General features: G+C 41.6%; 1 protein-coding gene across 1 annotated transcript in view; it reads right to left on the bottom strand.

Annotated features, from left to right (window-relative positions):
• Positions 1-17,469, bottom strand: part of TSPAN12 (tetraspanin 12) — a 47,853-nt gene that overhangs the window by 12,320 nt on the left and 18,064 nt on the right. The window contains exon 4 of the mRNA XM_006026685.3: positions 8,528-8,602. Coding sequence (XP_006026747.1) covers positions 8,528-8,602 — 75 coding nt within the window. The remainder of the gene's footprint in view (positions 1-8,527; positions 8,603-17,469) is intronic.

The raw sequence follows: 17,469 nt of genomic DNA on the forward strand, positions 1-17,469 counted from the left end.
GGGGGAAGGGGCATGGCCCAGCTCCAATAGGAGGGAAGGCAGCATGGCCAGGTCCCAACCAGCCCTGTGGGGAGGAAACGGGGTGAGGCCTGGCTTTGATCCAGAAGCAGGGAGCGGGGCCTGGCCCTGCCATGGAATGAGGCATAGCTTGGTTCCAACGGGCCACCCAGGGAATAGGGTTTGGGGCTTTGGCGGGGGGAAGGGTGGCCATAATAATGGCCACTGCTCCCCTGCTCCCAAATTGCCAGACCCATGGGCCGGAGGTTGAGCACCCCTGGTCTAAACCTAGTGCCTAATGAATCTGTATTTTTACTTATTCTGGCATACTTAATATAAATTAGTTTGATTGCTTCATTTCAGCAAAAGAAGAAAATTATTCCATTCAAACATTTTCACAGCTTTATTAGTATTAATAAAAACAGCAGGAAAACACTAATCTCTATCCTTTGCTTGTTTAGAAATCCATTTATGTGACACAATAGGGGACGAACATATCAATAAATGAAAATACCACATTTTAGAGAGTTTCAGAGGCCTAGTATAAAATTCAGTTAAATGACTGCTGATTTGTATCAGATAAAAGTCCTGATCCAAGGCCCAATGATCAGTGGGAGTCTTTCCTCTGATTTCAGTGGATGCAGACACGTCACACATGCACATTTGAGTGCATCCCATTTCAGCACATCCTTCAAACACATTCATGATTAACTGTATATAAGGTAGCAACTTTTGCTCAGCAAGTCTTTTTTGTACACACAGATGTTCTGTTGAAATATGTACTGGGAAAGCTACTTTAAAGTATTCTAAAAAAATGGAGTATTTTTAATAATTTACTTTTTCTTTTGTCTCTAACCCTCACCTGATCAGCAGTGTGTAAGTAACAAAATAAGCAAGCTGTTGCATTTAGCACAAAAGTGAGCCAAAGTTTAAGATCAGAAATTGACTTCTGTTTCAGCTGGACTAGCTTTATGGTATGGCAAGCTAACAAAGGAGCTTAATTCTTTAACATAGTTCTCCAGGTACACATACCATTCAGGTTATTTTTACTTTATTCAACTCATCATGTTATTTTCACCCTTGTTCAGGTTTACTAACTGTACTGAAACAAATCACAATTTCAAAAGTAACCTTTAATTTCATATATTTGGTTTAAAAAAAATCCAACTATTCTAAAGCCACCTTCTCAATACTATAAGAGTATTAACAAGGGGCACAGGAGGGTATAAAAAGAAACTCCCTAAGTGACCAAGGATTGAACGAACAGGGGCAAGAAACTGGGCAGTTTGCAAGCAGTTCCTGGGTCAGTTTGCTGCCCCCCTCTTTGAAGCAGAGGCTTTAAGGTAAGCTCTTCCTTTAATTAAGAGCAACTAACCTACATATATGTAATATAAGTAGATAAAACTCATCTTATCTGTTCCTCCAGGGAACACACTCTTCTGAACCCAACCTTTCCATATGGCTAATATGTAATCTCCTTGTTTAAACAGTCCAGAACAAGGTGGAGTTGGCTAGGGAGTTTGCCTGGAAACTCTCTCACCTTCCTTTACTGTAAGCTTGGTGAACAGAAGCAGTTTAGCAGGGAAAGGGGAACCTTTTGAGACCAAGGAGCAGTGAACAGGCCACCTTTTAAGGGAGTTTGTTAGGGAAGATTTGCCTGTAAAGAGGGGCAGGAAGCGAGGGGTGGCAGATTAAGAGACCCAGAGAAATGGTTGGAAGACATTGCAATGCTAAATCGGTGCATAGCTGCACAGATGGTGTTGCCAGCAGGGTTTCGGCTTCTTTGACCACAGATGTTATTCCAAGGACTGCTAGGAAAAGATGGAATCCACCTGAAAAAGAAAAGGAAGAGCATATTCGCAGACAGGCTCACTAAGCTAGTGAGGAGGGCTTTAAAACTAGGTTCATTGGGGGTTAGAGACCAATACCCTGCGGAAAGTTGGGAAGAGGCTGATCTCGAGGAAGCACAAGCAGGAGGAGGCAACAGGCCCTCTCTTTCTTTCTGAGAAAGTAGGGCAATCAGCTATTTACCACAGGTATCTGTACATGAATGCACAAAGCCTGGGAAACAAGGAGGAAGAACTGGAAATCCTCACACATTCACAGAACTATAATGGAATTAGAGAGACTTGGTGGGATAGCTTGCAAGACTGATGTACTGTCATGCACAGGTATAAAATGCTCAGGAAGGTCAGGTAGGGGAGAAGAGGTGGAGAAGGAAGAGGATGAGGAGGAGTTGCGCTTTATGTAAAAGAGCTGTATAATTGCTCAGAGCTCCAGTGTGAAACTGGAGATAGGCCTCTTGAAGATCTCTGGGTTAGCGTCAGAGGAGAGAGCAACGTGGGTGATGTCATCGTGGGTGTCTGCTATAAACCACCAGACAGGGAGGAAGTGGTGGATGAGGCTTTATTCACACAGAAAGCAGAAGTTTCCCTATCACAGGCCCTGGTTCTCCTGGGGGACTTCAATCACCCTGACATCTGCTGGGAGGGCAATACAGCAGTGCACAGGCAATCCAGGATATTTTTGGAGAGTACTGGGGACAACTTCCTGGTGCAAATGTTGGAGGGGCCAATTAGGGGCCATGCTCTTCTTGAAAACAGGGATGAATTGATGAGGAACGTAGTAGTGGATGGCAACTTGGTCAGTAGCGACCCTGAGATGACAGTTCCTTCTTTTCCTCAAGATTATGAAGAGTAGCAGCTAAGCAAGGACCCTGGACTACAGAAAAGCAAACTTTGACTCCCTCAGGGAACTGATGAGCAGGATCCCCTGTGAAGCCAGTCTGAGTGGGGAAGGAATCTAGGAGAGCTGGTTGTATTTTAAAGAAACCTTACTGACGAACAGGCACAGGAACAAACCATCCCGATGTGCAGGAAGACTAGCAAGTATGGCAGAAAACCACTTTGGCTTAGCAGGGAACTTTTCAGTGAGCTAAAACACAAAAAGGAGGCATACAAGAAGTGGAAACTTGAACAAACAACTAGGGAGAAGTATAAGAGTATTATCTGGGCATGCAGGGATGAAGTCAAGAAGGCCAAAGCACAACTAGAGTTGCAGCTAACAAGGGACGTGAAGGGTAACAAGAAGGGTTACTACTAGTATGCTAGAAACAGGAGGAAAACCAGAGAAAGTGTGGGTCCCTTACTGAATGGGGCAGGCAACCTAGTGACAGAGGATGCAAAAAAGACTGAAGTACTCAATGCCTTTTTCACCTCAAGTGTTCTCAGGCAAGGTTAACTTTCAAACTACTGCACCTGTCAGCACATTTTGGAGAGGAGGTGAGGAGCCAACAGTGGTGAAAGAACAGGTTAAGGACTAGTTAGAAAAACTAGATGTGTACAAGTCTGTGGGGCCAGATGTGATCCACCCAAAGGTGCTGAGGGACTTGGCCGATGTGATTGCAGAGCCACTGGCTATTATCTTTGAAAACTCGTGGCAACCGGGTGAGGTTCTAGATGATTGGAAAAGGGTAAATATAGTGCCCATCTTTAAGAAAGGGAAGGAGGAGGGCCCAGGGAACTACAGACCACTTCCATCCCTGAAAAAATCAAGGAGCAGGTCCTCCAGGAGTCCATTTCTAAGCACTCAGAGAAGAAAGTGATTAGGAACAGTCATCCAAGGAGTCACCAAGGGCAAGTCATGCCTGACCAATGTGACTGCCTTCTATGACTCTGTGGACATGGGGAGAGCAGTGAAAACGATATACCTTGACTTCAGCAAGACGTTTGATATGGTCTCCCACGTTTTTGCAAGCAAGCTAAGAAAGCTCAGATTGGATGAATAGATTGTAAAGTGGATAGAAAACTGAGTGGATCACTGGACTCAAAGGTTGGTGATCAATGGCTTAATGTCTAGTTGGCAGCTGGTGTAAAGTGAAGTGCACCAGGGTTTGATCCTGGGGCCAGTTTTGTTCAATATCTTCATCAATGACCTGGAAGATGGCATAGAGTGCGCCCTCAGCGAGTTTGCAGATGACACCAAGCTGGGGGGGAGTAGTAGATAGCTGAAGGGTAGGGCTAGGATTCAGAGTGGCCTTGACAAATTGGAGGACTGAACCAAAAGAAATCTTATGAGGTTCAATAAAGACAAGTGCAAAGTCCTGCACTTGGACAGAACAATCTCATGCACTGCTACAGGCTGGGGGCTGACTAGCTAAGCAGCAGCTCTGCAGAAAAGGACATGGGGGTTACAGTGGACAATAAGCTGAATATAAGCCAACAATGTGTCCTTGCTGCCAAGAAGGTTAATAGCATACTGGGCTGCAGATCAAGGGAAGTGATTCTTCCCTTCTATTCGGCACTGGCGAGGTCATATCTGGAGTACTGTGTCCAGTTTTGGGTCCCCCACTACAGAAAGGATGCGGATAAATTGAAAAGTGTCCAGCAGAGAGGAATGAAAATGGTTAGGGGGCTGGGGCACATGACTTCTGAGGAGAGGCTGAGAGGAGTGGGTTTACTTAGGTCTAAAGAAGAGAAGCCTGAGGAGGGATTTACCTTCAACTACCTGAAGGATAGTTCCAAAAAGGAGGAATCTAAACTATTTTTAGTGGTGGGAGATGACAGAACAAGGAGCAATGGTCTGAAGTTGCAGCAACGGAAGTTTAGGAAAAAAAGTTTTCATGAGGAGGGTAGTAAAGCACTGGAAGAGGCTACCCAGAGAGGTTTGGGAATCTCCATTCATCAAGGTTTTTCAGATCCAGGTAGACAAAGCCTTGGCTGGAATGATATAGTTAGGGATGGTCCTGCTTTGAGCTGGGGGTTGGATTAGATGACCTCCTGAGGTCCCTTCCAATGCAAATAATCTATGATTCTTTGATTTATCCAGATTAAAATGAGTGCTTCTAGTAATAGTCTTCTATTAAATACTTTCTGAACTTTAACAGGTTTTATTATTTCTTGCTTATACCACACTAGCTCCAAGGCCTCAAATCTTCATTGTGCTAGGTGTTGTACGAACATAAAACAAGAAACATTTCCTGAATGAATTATTTCAGTCCAAACAACAGCATCCATTGACATGTAACTACATTATACTCTTTACAGAGTTCTTCTGCAATTCCTCATGGAAACTACATTGTCTTCACACACCACTTCACAAACCATTGTGAAGTGGTACATGAAACACCTTGAAGGTACTGGGAATTCTGTAAGCTTTTATTTTTTATTCTCAAAGATTTTGATCTTGCAAATATCCATGTTAAAAATATATCTTATCAGTATAGTGCTTAACAAGCACCTATGAAATCCAGAATGTCCCAGTTCCTACTTAAAAATTGTATGAAAGATCATGACAATAAAATAATTTTCCTCTGTATTCAACATATTTCTCTTTATTTTGAGTTAAAAATCAGTGCTTTGATTTTTTTGGATAATACTTGATACTACTGCAGTTCAGAGCATACTTGCTTGACTCCTTTGTTTAGTTGAATCAAATCCAAAGTTACATGTGTAATAAAGGTATCATGCTTTTTGAAAAAAATGAAAAGCAGCACACACGAATGCAGAAGTCAGAGGAGAAAATTAAGTAGTAAACCAAAGCAGACTAAACCCAATTATAATAACATAGTAACAATTATAGAGCTAAGAAGGGATTTTAAAATCTTTATCTTTTGCAACAAGAACATCAAGGTGACAAATGATTTGAACGCATCTACTAAATACATCTTGGTCAACCAATGCACTTCAGTGCATGCCAGAACATGTTCATGGGAATCGTATGTCTAGCTTCATTCCTTGAGAGGCACCTTTGTGGAGGGTGTGACCAATCTAAAAGTAGAGTTTATGGTTTGATTTTCGAGCATGAAAACTCAAAATGCCTAGTCAACTGTTTAATTTATATTTGTATTAATACATTACTATTTTTCTAATAAGCATGCAACTCTGACTGCAGTTCAAGTAAGCTGAGAACCTGTGCCAGCTTTTCAATCTTGTGGGTAGAATAGACTGGTCATGGGGCACTCTTTTCATACCGAAAACTCTCATAATATGGAAGTCAAACTGCTTATACAGGAACTCTTATGGCAGAGTTGTCCATATGTTAAGCAGGGCTCAGAGTGGGCTAGTACATGTGGTTATGCCACACCAGTGCTGTTTGACAGCAATTGCATACCCACACACACCAATGCCAATTGATTTTCTATAACTTAATAGGGGTTCCTGTGATTTTTTGCAACACTGAACCCATGTGACAGCAAGACACCCTGACAGATGGGTTTTTCTTCATCGTTCAATGTGAAAGAGTAATAGTAATCATACTCTAAATGACCATTCTTTGTGTCAACCAGCTTTGTGAAATGACCTGTAAATAACACAGAGCCATTCCAAAAAGTAGCGCTGACTTCAAAGATGCTGTTTCAGGTAGGACTGGTCTCAGAGCATGGCAATCAGTAGCCAGGCTTAGTGACCAAAGATCTGAGAGAATTTTGTACTGGGTTCACCATACAATGCAAGCAGCATTAGTATGAGGAGAAACAGGGCAAGAGAACAGCAAGTTAAAGACTGGACAAAAAAGGAACGAAAAGAGGAGGGCATGTGGGAAAGTGAAGGAGAGTGTGAGAAAGTGTGTGCAAAATAATAATCAGGAAAGAAAGGAAGCAAAGTGGCATGAGCAGGGAAGGAGGGGGGAAGTAAGTAGGAAAGATAATATTTAACACTGAGTCCATATGTATTTTTGTTCTGTTTATTCAAGGGTTTATAATCTCTATTACTGATTTTCTCTAGGAACTAAGAAAGACATGGGGAAAGTGAAGAATCTGAGCTATTTCTGACCCAAGATGCAAAGCAGATGGTAGTAGCTCTTTAGGGTATTTTGACAAGTGCTCTAGGATTGGGGGGGGGCGGGGGGGGGGGGGGGGCAGCTAGCTACTCTAATTAAAATACCCACAGCATCTCATGTATTCAGTGTTCCGTGCTTCAAAATGGTGGTGGGGGCACTTAAGTAAAGTTCATTTGACGAGCTTTAGTTAAAGCGCCCCCAATGCCATTTTGAAATGTGGAGATGCTGAATACATAAGATGGCAAGGCTGCTGGAGCATTCCAATTAGAATGCTCCAACAGAAGCTCAATTAATCTGCTATTTAGAACGCACTGAAACAGGTGTCGGGCACATGTATAGGTGCCCTTAGAGATGACTGAGTCTAGGACCTTATTTTGATTTCTGAATCACCAATGCCACAACATATAGCACAAGCTAACTCCAGCCCCAGGCTACACTGGCTTCTGCTACTGTTCCAGAGCAATTGGAATATCTGCTCCAAAGGTGAGGTCACAGTGGGACAAAGGATGCACAACCCCAATTTTCTAAAAGAGGGTGTAGTCCTAGTGCACTTGAAGGTTCCTTCATTTTGACATACCCTGCAGACATTATCCACCAATAAGAGAGTGCTACAGAGGCCTGGATGTTACTTTGTAGTTGTAGCCCTGGCAGAAGTCCAAAGGAGAATGGCTGTGCCTATAAGGTAAATCAAGCTTATGATCTGCATTCGCCATTTAAAAATGTATCATATCAATGTAACCTGACATTTAAGCAAAGCAGTATCTTTAATCGGTGTTATATTAGAAGCATAACACCACTCTGGAATCTGTATGGCAAGGGAATAAGCTCTGAAGCAAAATGCTGCCACATAATTCCAGAGTGCAGATCTGCCAAAAATTCCTTTGGTCCCAGGACTGCACAAATAACAAATGAGCTGCCTCCCTTTTTACTGCAATGTAATTGCTACGTACTGACTGGTATTGAAAAGTCCAGTGTCTTGGGCATACACTGGTAGCTCAGAGGAACTATATGTCCCTCTGTTCATAAAAATGAACTGAACTGAAAACAAGAGAATAAGATATAAGAGCTAACAGAATAATATGTCAGTTTTCTTTCTGCTCAGTATTTAGCATATTTTGTATAACAGTCATAGGTCCCCAGTTTGAATAAATTAAGAACCAGTGCAATTATAAATACTAGATGGAGATGAAATGTCTTCAGAGATTTACAGAAACCTATTTTATAGCTGAGGCATGTTTCACGTAAAACGGAGGCATTTATAGTTGGAGGAGAAATGGCTAGGCCTCTGCAGACAGTAAGTAATTTATGGAAAGAACGTACTATTCATTTAAAACGCACTACAAAAAGATGTATCCCTCCAAAAAGGAGAAAGGTCTTGGAATAAGCTTCTTCTAAATTCTCATATCTTCGCTCTGAAAAGGCAGGCCCTAAACCTGTACTCTTTACCTCAATCGAAGCTCCTATTGACTTCAGTGAGCATTTGCCAGAGGTACAACTGGCTAAAAATGATTTAATAAATAAATGAAGACTTCAGGATTTGATTCTCAAGAAAAGAAAATGTCAGACTGAACCATTTTTTTAGAGAGAGTTGTTTTCTCAGAATAATCTTTTTTTTTGTTGTTTTTGAAGAAGTTAATTCTAGGTTGACAGAAAGCCATGACCAAAGATGCATGTACAGCAGTTAGAGAACAGCTAACTAATGAAAATTGTTGTTTTCTTTTGTTTCAGAATGTATCCTCCTTTTCTGACTCACCGTTACTTCCTGTTCATATGTCCAAACACCACAGGCCAGTTCAACACAGAATATCACAAGCAAACTTCCAAAGTACTGCAAAACACAGAAGAGCCGTAGTTATATATCAACATTCAAATTAATTATAATATAGTTTTTTTACCATATTAATTTAAGGACCATGTTGGGGTTTTTTTCACAAAACTGACAGTGAAACCTTAAAATACTTCTTTTGTAACCAAAGCATTGAGTTGTGATTCATGAAACAAAGTCTGGAGTTAGCTTTCGTTTGTAAGCACATTGAAATAATGTGACACATTGAAATAATTGTTGTGGTTTATTCCTCATTGACTTAATATGAAATATATCAAGTGTTACCATGGGGATATGAATTAATTTCCTAGTTACTTCATAAAACAGGACTATCGTGACATTTCACACTGCAAGAGTCTCACAGAGGCCAATATTTCTGTTTCCTATACACACCAAAAATCCTCATTTTCCAGTGCTCCTCATGTAATCAATATGAACCCAAATTGAGCTAATAAAATGAATATGGGATGGGTGGAAAAATATTAAAAATGTACATATAAAAAAGGAAGCTAATTAACTGTTGCTAGTCCCACATAATATTTATAAAAGCTGGTTTGGGGAATTATGAAAAGCAGAGTGTATGTGTGTGCAATATCAGTAAACTGGCATGAACTTGCAGGATGAAGTAGCACACAGGGCAAGATTGCTTTAATGCTGCTAAGGGGTAGTTCAGTTTACTTGTCTATAAAACAAAGGCACATCTTCCATCCATTCTTGTCTCTGTGCTCGCTACCATGCAGATGTCTGAATCCCTCCCTGCCCTCAAAAGTTAAACTCAGTCTTCCTGAGCTTTTGCTTTATTTTGAAGTCACAAACAATTAATGACAGAAGGCTCTGACCACTTCCCCCATTCCTTGACAATTCCTATGGTTTTCATTCCCAGCTTATTTCATTCCCAGCTAAGTCTCTAAACTCACAATTTCTGATGGGCATGCCCATATACCGTTTTTCTCCAGGGTGGAGTTAGAAACAACTGTTTTTTTGCACAACCACCTAAACAACTATGACTGTTTCATACCAGTATCTGCTCCTTTTTCCTTCCATTACACCTTCAAGTTTTTTTTCTCATCAAAGATACATTAACTCAATGCGTAAAACAGAAACACTACAGAACAAGTATAACCTACGCCAAATACCCTGACTTGCTCATCTTCCTTTGTTACATTCCATTCCCTGTCCATTGTCTGTATTTGGTCTTCTAGATTATAAGCATTTCTTCTCATCTTTCTGCACAGTGTCATAACTTTCAGCTGTGCAGACACAAAACTAACAAATAAAAATTAAAAAATGACAATGGTCAAGGACATGCAGACTTCTAGAGGTGTTTTGCACCTGCTAGGCAAATAAACAAAAAAGTAGGAAGGCAAATTAGAACTTTAATCTCAACCTCATTATTCAGAGGGCTTCATATAATGAATACTGTGAGCCACTAATATAAGAACATAGATGCTAACTGGATCGGTCTCATTTGGAAAGCACATTTGAATCACCATTAACTGACTATAAAGAAAAACTGGATGTTCTGGAGATCCAAGTTTTAATAAAGGCAATTGAAGTATTCAGAAAGGCATACAAAAGTGAGCATAACTAAAGACATTTTTTCCATTTATTACAGAGCAAAACTCTTGGCAATGCTTGGAAAATATAAACTTGAGAGTTAGGATTTAAGACTAATTTTCTTCCTTCTTTCATCTACAGTTTATAGCTGCAAAATTTGTACCCATTGTTTGGAGCCTATTTATTGATAAACCGTGTACCTAATATTTTTTATACTAATTACAGGTAATTTGAGCGTCTGTCTTATAGGGAACTTGGTTTGTGTTTTTAAGAGACTTACAGATTCAAATGTGGGTCCAAAAGTACAGGAAGAGACATTAAAAAGGTTTAAACTGGGCTCATTAATTCAGGTGCAGAGAACTTCTAAAAACAGACCTCAGAAAATCAGAACAGAACCGATTTATCTAATTATTAGAAGTAATTGCATCTTTATCATCATTAAAGCTGCACTATGTATATTGCCTCCTAACAAATCATCAACTTTATAAGCACACTGTGAAGTCCAACACAGACTATCAGCAACCTCAGCGTCCAACAGAGGACAAAATCTAAGACATATTTTACATCAGGAATTAGGAAACATGTTTTAGAAAAGAAAGCAAACTGATTAGCTTCTAGATAATACACAGACTATAAAATACATCCCCAGGATGTGTGGTAATACTCTTTAAGAACTGATTTTTCCCATGACATGGAAAACTACTCTGAAGAGTTTTAGTTGCTTCTGAAAAGATAAAAAGATGTCTGATCTGCAACTTGATGAGAAAAAGTTTAAGGACAAAACGAATATTTGTCAAAAAACGCCGCAACTGAAAAATTAGATTAACTTACTTCTCAAAGGAAAACTGCCTATTCATTTCTAAGTTTCCACACCCCACAGGAATAGCAACTCTGTAAAACTCCTACTGACATTAACCGAAGTTGTATGTGTGGACCTTGCAAGTTATGTTCTTGAAACACCTTAAAGTCCATAGTGAGGAATATTATAAGTACCTGTAAATCACAGCAATAAAGCGTTACCATAAAATATGAATTTATAGATGCTTTTAACAATGTATTCCTTCCAGAATCTTCGCATTAAACATTCCATCTTTTGGCAATTGATAACTGAACAACATTATCTGTTGGAGGGCTAACAAAAATAACAAAAAACACTTAAACCATTTTCCTGTATTAACCACAACTTGAAATAAAACAGTTCAACAAAAATGTGTTAAATCATTTCAGTCTGATTCTCTGAAATGCTGAGCACTCTCAAGGTGTTTCTATAAGCCTCAAGTCCTTGCAGAATAAATCCTTATCTCTTAAACACTTCACTGATTAACTACTGCAATCACATTAAAATATGTGCTTAATTTCTCTCAGCTTTTGAAAGAGAATCTTATAACTCTCCGACTTTAATGAGTTCCAAAATAAACAGCTCTTATACATGCTGTGTGACAAAAGTCTAACATTATTTAAAGTTATTCCCCATAATTTCAATCTTCCAAAGCACAAGATTTTTATTGGCTGCAGTTCCTGCCTCTGGATTCCAACCACATTCCCAGAAGAGTCTGAATTCCAAATAATAAATGCGTCTTCCTACAAGAGCAAAATCTTGCTTTTGTCAGTTATAAAAATTTGATTTAATTAATTCTTCCCTCGTAGCATGGGGTGATAAACTACATTCTGGAAAGAAGATTGTATGCTGGGAAGAAGATTGTATTCCACTGATGGAGAATGTCATGGCACACTCAAAACCTTGCCACAAATCACTTATGTTACCACAATTTCAGTGCTTGTGTTGCTCCCTCAAGTACATGGCTATGACCAATTTATTTTGGGGTTTTTTTGTGCAAACAGGATCCTCCATAGCAATAACCAATAGCACAGAGTATTCAATACTCAAGACTCAGAGGCCTCTAAACTACCACGTATGCTCAGAACTCTTTTATGTGGTTCTTAAACATTACCCATTTTTTTTCCTATTAAAGGTGTGTGACATTTCCAGAAAACTCTTCATGACCTTCTTCCAAGCCCAGCTTCTGGGCTAGTTTCACCACAAGGATTCCGTCACCAGACTTTGTAAAAGCTAAAATGTTTCCCTAAGAGAAGCTGAATAACAAAAAAGCTGGTGGAAAATACTCTGTTTACAGTAATGAACCATTAAATCCAGGTATTCCGATTTGTTATCAAGAAACTGGGCAGTGTTTGATCTCAACCATGCAGGTCCCATACAGTGTTTTGTGAAAGCTGCCAACAAGCAGAACTTACTTTTTCTGCGACTTCGCCAATTAACTGTTAGAACAGTCTAGCCAGGGGAAGCTGAAGAAGCCCACTAAGGAAACTGTCTCTGAACGACCTCCACAATACCTGGCATGCACTGGAAGCAGTTAGACTCTTCATACAGCAGTGACTCCTTCCCCATGCACTCTGAATGCAGAGCTACAAGAAGTGATCTGCTGTGTTAAACCATCTGCTCCTCCAGCACCTCGATCTTAGGGGTGGGGTGGGTACTGAAGGAAGGATGTGGGGAATGCTCTCGGTGCATGATTGTCGTGGGAGACTTTAATTACTTGGACTTCTCATGGGAAGAGCACTCGCCCAAATCCGATTAGTTGCAAAGCTTCCTCACGTGCGTGGATGAGCTCTACCTGGCCCAAGAAGTCTATGGGCTGACGAGAGGTAAAGCGTTGCTGGACCTAGTACTGGGCAGAGGGGATGATCTAGTCAGTGACCTAAGAATCGATGGGCAGCTGGGTGACAGTGACCACGAGCTGATCACCTTTACTATCCATTGCAAAGCTGGCAAGTCAGTCAGCAATAGAGAAGTCCTTGACTTCAGGAAAGCTGACTTTGACAAGCTCAGGAGGTTCGTTGTTGAGGCCCTAAGGGACCACGACTCGACAGGCAGAGGAGTCCAAGAGGAGTGGTTGCTCCTCAAGGGAGTGATCCTGACAGCACAAGGGATGGCCATCCGATCTCAGAGGAACGGTAACAAAAGGGCGCAGCAACCCCCTTGGCTCAGCAGGGAACTTGAGGATCTCCTATGCCCCAAAAGAGATACATACAAAGGATGGAAGGCTGGAAGTACCACCAACAAGGAGTGCTCAACACTGGTCTGTACCTCCAGGGAGCGGATAAGGCAAGCCAAGGCTGCAACCAAGCTCCATCTGGCTACACACATCAAGGATAACAAAAAGTCCTTTTTCAGATACGTAGGGAGTCAGAAAAGAAGCAAGGGTAACACTGGACTCCTGCTGCATCAAACGGGACTGCCGATAACTGACACTCCAGAAAAGGCCAATCTGCTCAATGGGTACTTCATGTCAGTCTTTCATCTGTCCAATGGGACCACCTGGCCTAGCAAGACAAGGGACAGCCAGGGTGAGGGTATATTTATACCCAGCATCGGTGTTGATCTAGTAAAGGATCACCTCGAGAGGCTGGACACCTTCAAGTCAGCTGGTCCTGACAGATTACACCATACAGAACTCAAGGAGTTGGCAGGTGTCATAGCCCAACTATTGGCAAAAATATTCGAAAATTCATGGTGCTTAGGTGAAGGACCTGAAGAAGGCCAATGTAGTACCCATTTTCAAGAAAAGGCGAAAAGTAGATCCCGGGAATTACAAGCCAATCAGCTTGACCTCAATCCCCAGTAAGATTCTGGAGAAAATTATCAAGGAGACCCTTCTGGATAAACTGGCCAAAAGCAACATCCTGAGGGATAGCCAGCACAGGTTTGTTGCGGGTAGGTTTTGCCTGACCAATCTTATCTCCTTGTATGACCAGGTGACGTATCACCTGGACAAGGGAGAAGAGACTGACATCATATATCTGGACTTTAAAAAAAGCTTCTGATCTGGTGTCCCATGACCTCCTCATGGAAAAATTGACCAACTGTGGCCTCAGCTTCACCACAGTCCGATGGCTGGGAAATTGGTTCTGGAGGTCAGACCCGGAGTACTGGTAGGTGGTAGCGAATTATTATGGCGCTCCGTAACCAGTGGTGTCCCCCAAGGCTCTGTCCTTGGACTGGTTCTTTTTAACATCTTTATCAATGATGTGGACATTGGTGTCAGAAGCACACTTCGCTGATGACACTAAACTTTGGGACATAGCGTCCACACCTGAGGACAGACTAGTGATCCAGGATGACTTGGATAAGCTTAGTATGTGAGCGGATATAAACCTGATGACGTTCAATATTGATAAATCTAAGGTACTCCACCTTGGGAGAAAAAACCCGCAGCATGCTTATAGGCTCCGCAGTGCTACGCTTGCTAGCACCAGGGCTGAAAGTCATGATTGACCACAAGATGAACATAAGCCATCAATACAATGTCACAGCTGGCAAACCAAACAATACTCTGGCTTGCATCCATAGATGCCTTTCAAGCAAATCTCAGGATGTCATCCTCCCGCTGTACTCGGCCTTGGTGAGGCCACAGCTGGAGTAATGCATCCAATTCTGGGCTCCGCAATTCAAGAAGGATATCGAGAAGCTTGAGAGAGTCCAGAGGAGAGCCATGCGCATGATCAGAGGGCAAGAAAATAGGGCCTATGAAGAGAGGCTGAGAGCCATGGGACTCTTCAGTCTGGAAAAGCGCAGGCTCAGGATCTGGGAGAACATCTGTTCACCAGAGTGCCCCAAGGGAAAACAAGGACCAACAGTCGTAAACTCTTCCAAGACTGTTTTAGGCTGGACATAAGGAAAAATTTCTTTACTGTCTGAGCCCCAAAACCTGGAATAGACTCCCTCCAGAAGTGGTGCAGGCACCTACTCTGGACTCATTCAAGAAGTGTTTGGATGCTTATCTTGCTGGGATCCTTTGACCCCAGCTGACTTCCTGCCCCTGGGGCAGGCAGCTGAACTTGATCTTCGAGGTCCCTTTCAGCCCTAGTGTCTGTGAAATCTATGAAATGCAGGAGTTCTGAAGATCCCCCTTCCTGCTCCCCTTTCCAGTGTACAGAGCCAATCTGAGGCTGGGATGAGTGGGAAGAGGAGACTGCACAACAATCAGAAAATGGTCAGTATGCAGGCTCACAGTTAACCACTAAAGTTAGTTTAAACTTACTGGAAGGCAAACCTTTCCAACGTGTTTTTTTTAAACACAAAAATGCCCATAGCCACCCAAATGTCTTCCTTTTTTCAATATTCTGCTTCCGTGTAACAGCAAAAATAGAGCTGTGAAACTAAGTTCTTACTATTTGGGATGTGACATGGTATTCGCTACCCTATTTCCTTTTACTAATCTAAATGGATGTCAACAAGCATGGAGTACATTATGGAAACAGATTTTTTTTCTTAAACAGTAATCATTCAGAAACAATGTAATTCAAGATAACAATGGCAAGCAAAAAATCACTGTCCTACACACCACATCTCAGCCATTTTGCATTAAAGGTGTTTGTTTCAGTTCTTCCTGTTCTATTTATCCAGTAAGTCATGTTGAATGTGTCACACCTGAAGTATCTTGCAATATAAAATGTTTTTCTCACCGCTTTCTGGATAGGATTTTTCATGCCGTAATTGTGTGAAACCACAGAAAAATATAAAACATGAAACACAAAGCACAATCAAATGTTTTATGTAGAGAAGACAGAATATACCCTGGGTGCTTTTACAATGTTTTCTACTGGTCTTGGGCAGGATGCATGATGCTTGTAATGAACACCTCAATTAATATCATGATTTGTTTATGCTTTTCAGGCAACAGGTGGTAATGCTAGCAACTAATACACCACTTTTTCCATTACTACATATAGTAGGCAGGGTTGCTAACAACCTAGGATTTTAGAAAACAAAGTGATAACTGAATGGATTTTAATGAAGTTTTTTTTCTTGTTTTGAGCTGTCACTCCACACTGCTGACCTGGACCTTAACATATTTGAAAGCTACTTTTATATAGAGATATCAGAATCTAATTTCAATGTCTGAATGAAAACTAAAGCATTAAAGGAGAAGCATCATTGGGTAGTCTCCTTTACTGAAAGGAACAGTGTGACTCTATTTTCAGCTGGGAAGATTCTAACAGCACTAGTACAACACCATAAGATGGTCTTCTGAGGACCCCCTGCTAAATCATGGTGCAGGACTTGCGCTAAGACTCGGACTGGGGCAGGAGGCACAGCCCTATGGGAACTCTTAAGAAGCTGTCATGACTTAGGGCAGCAGTTCCTAATCTTTGGTATGTGTACCACCAGTGGTACACAGACAACCTACTAGTGGTACATATAAACAAATTTATTATAATTACTTTATATGACAAAAATTTGCTGGTGATACTTAAGGTTATATAATTTTAAGTTGGTGCTGTGCAATCTGTCAGAGTTTGGGAACCCCTGACTTTGGGTATGTATTCACTACACAGAGTGGGTGATCAGCACCTCTGCCTCAGCACACGCATTCCGTTAAATTGACTCAGGTGCAAGCAGCCATACTAAAAAGGCTTTGATTTTCTGTGCCTTCTCTAGTTCCATGCTCCTTGCTATATATTGCTAAGGCTTACGGAGACATATTTTACAGCATTTTGCTCTGCAGTAAGCTGAACCACTCCATGATTCTTTCCCAGTAAGTCATCCCTGGAGGCCTGTTAGCATGAAAATATTTTAGCCTGTATCCTCACTATAAAATGGGTGTGTTAGTAGACCAAGTGAAAGCAGGTCTTGGGCTCTAGCCCCCAACCCCAGCCAGACAGACCAAACTGGAAGCACTTCCAAACTCACATGAAATGATTTTGTCTATAAATGAGAAAGACAACAGGGTCAACATTCAGGGTTAGAGCTTGGGCTAGCTCAATAATAAAAGACAAAAATTGAAGGTGTGTACCTAAATAACATACTGCTTTTTAAATATACTGGTTTATCACGTGCTAGACTGACTTTGTACAGACATTTTAGCCAGAAGTTCTGGGATCAGAGTGGGGTAAAAATGACCACCCAATATGACTGAGTAATTAGATAGTTGCCAGGAGCCTGAGCTAGGGTAAATTGGGGTAGGGGAGGGGCACATGGGATAAGGGGGCTTGGGGAGGAACTGGTGGGCTAGCGGTGTTTAGGGGCGGGTGTGGAGAGGAAATCAGAGCGCCTCTCCAATCCCATCAAACCCACCTGCTCCACCCCCCAGTGCCACCAAACTGTCCCCCAACCCCGGAAACCACTCCCAGGGCCATTTTTACCAGTGTTCACTAATCCCAGGAGCCAAATTAAAGTAAATTAGAGTGGCAGGGAAGGGGTAGGCAGATTGAGGGGGCTGGTGGCTTTGCAGGGGGGGTTGACAGGATAGGAGGGCTCTCTCCCTCCTGACTAGGGGCTATTTTTATCCCCC

This window comes from Alligator sinensis, unplaced genomic scaffold (assembly GCF_000455745.1).
Source record: "Alligator sinensis unplaced genomic scaffold, ASM45574v1 scaffold65_3, whole genome shotgun sequence".
Classification (NCBI taxonomy): domain Eukaryota; kingdom Metazoa; phylum Chordata; order Crocodylia; family Alligatoridae; genus Alligator; species Alligator sinensis.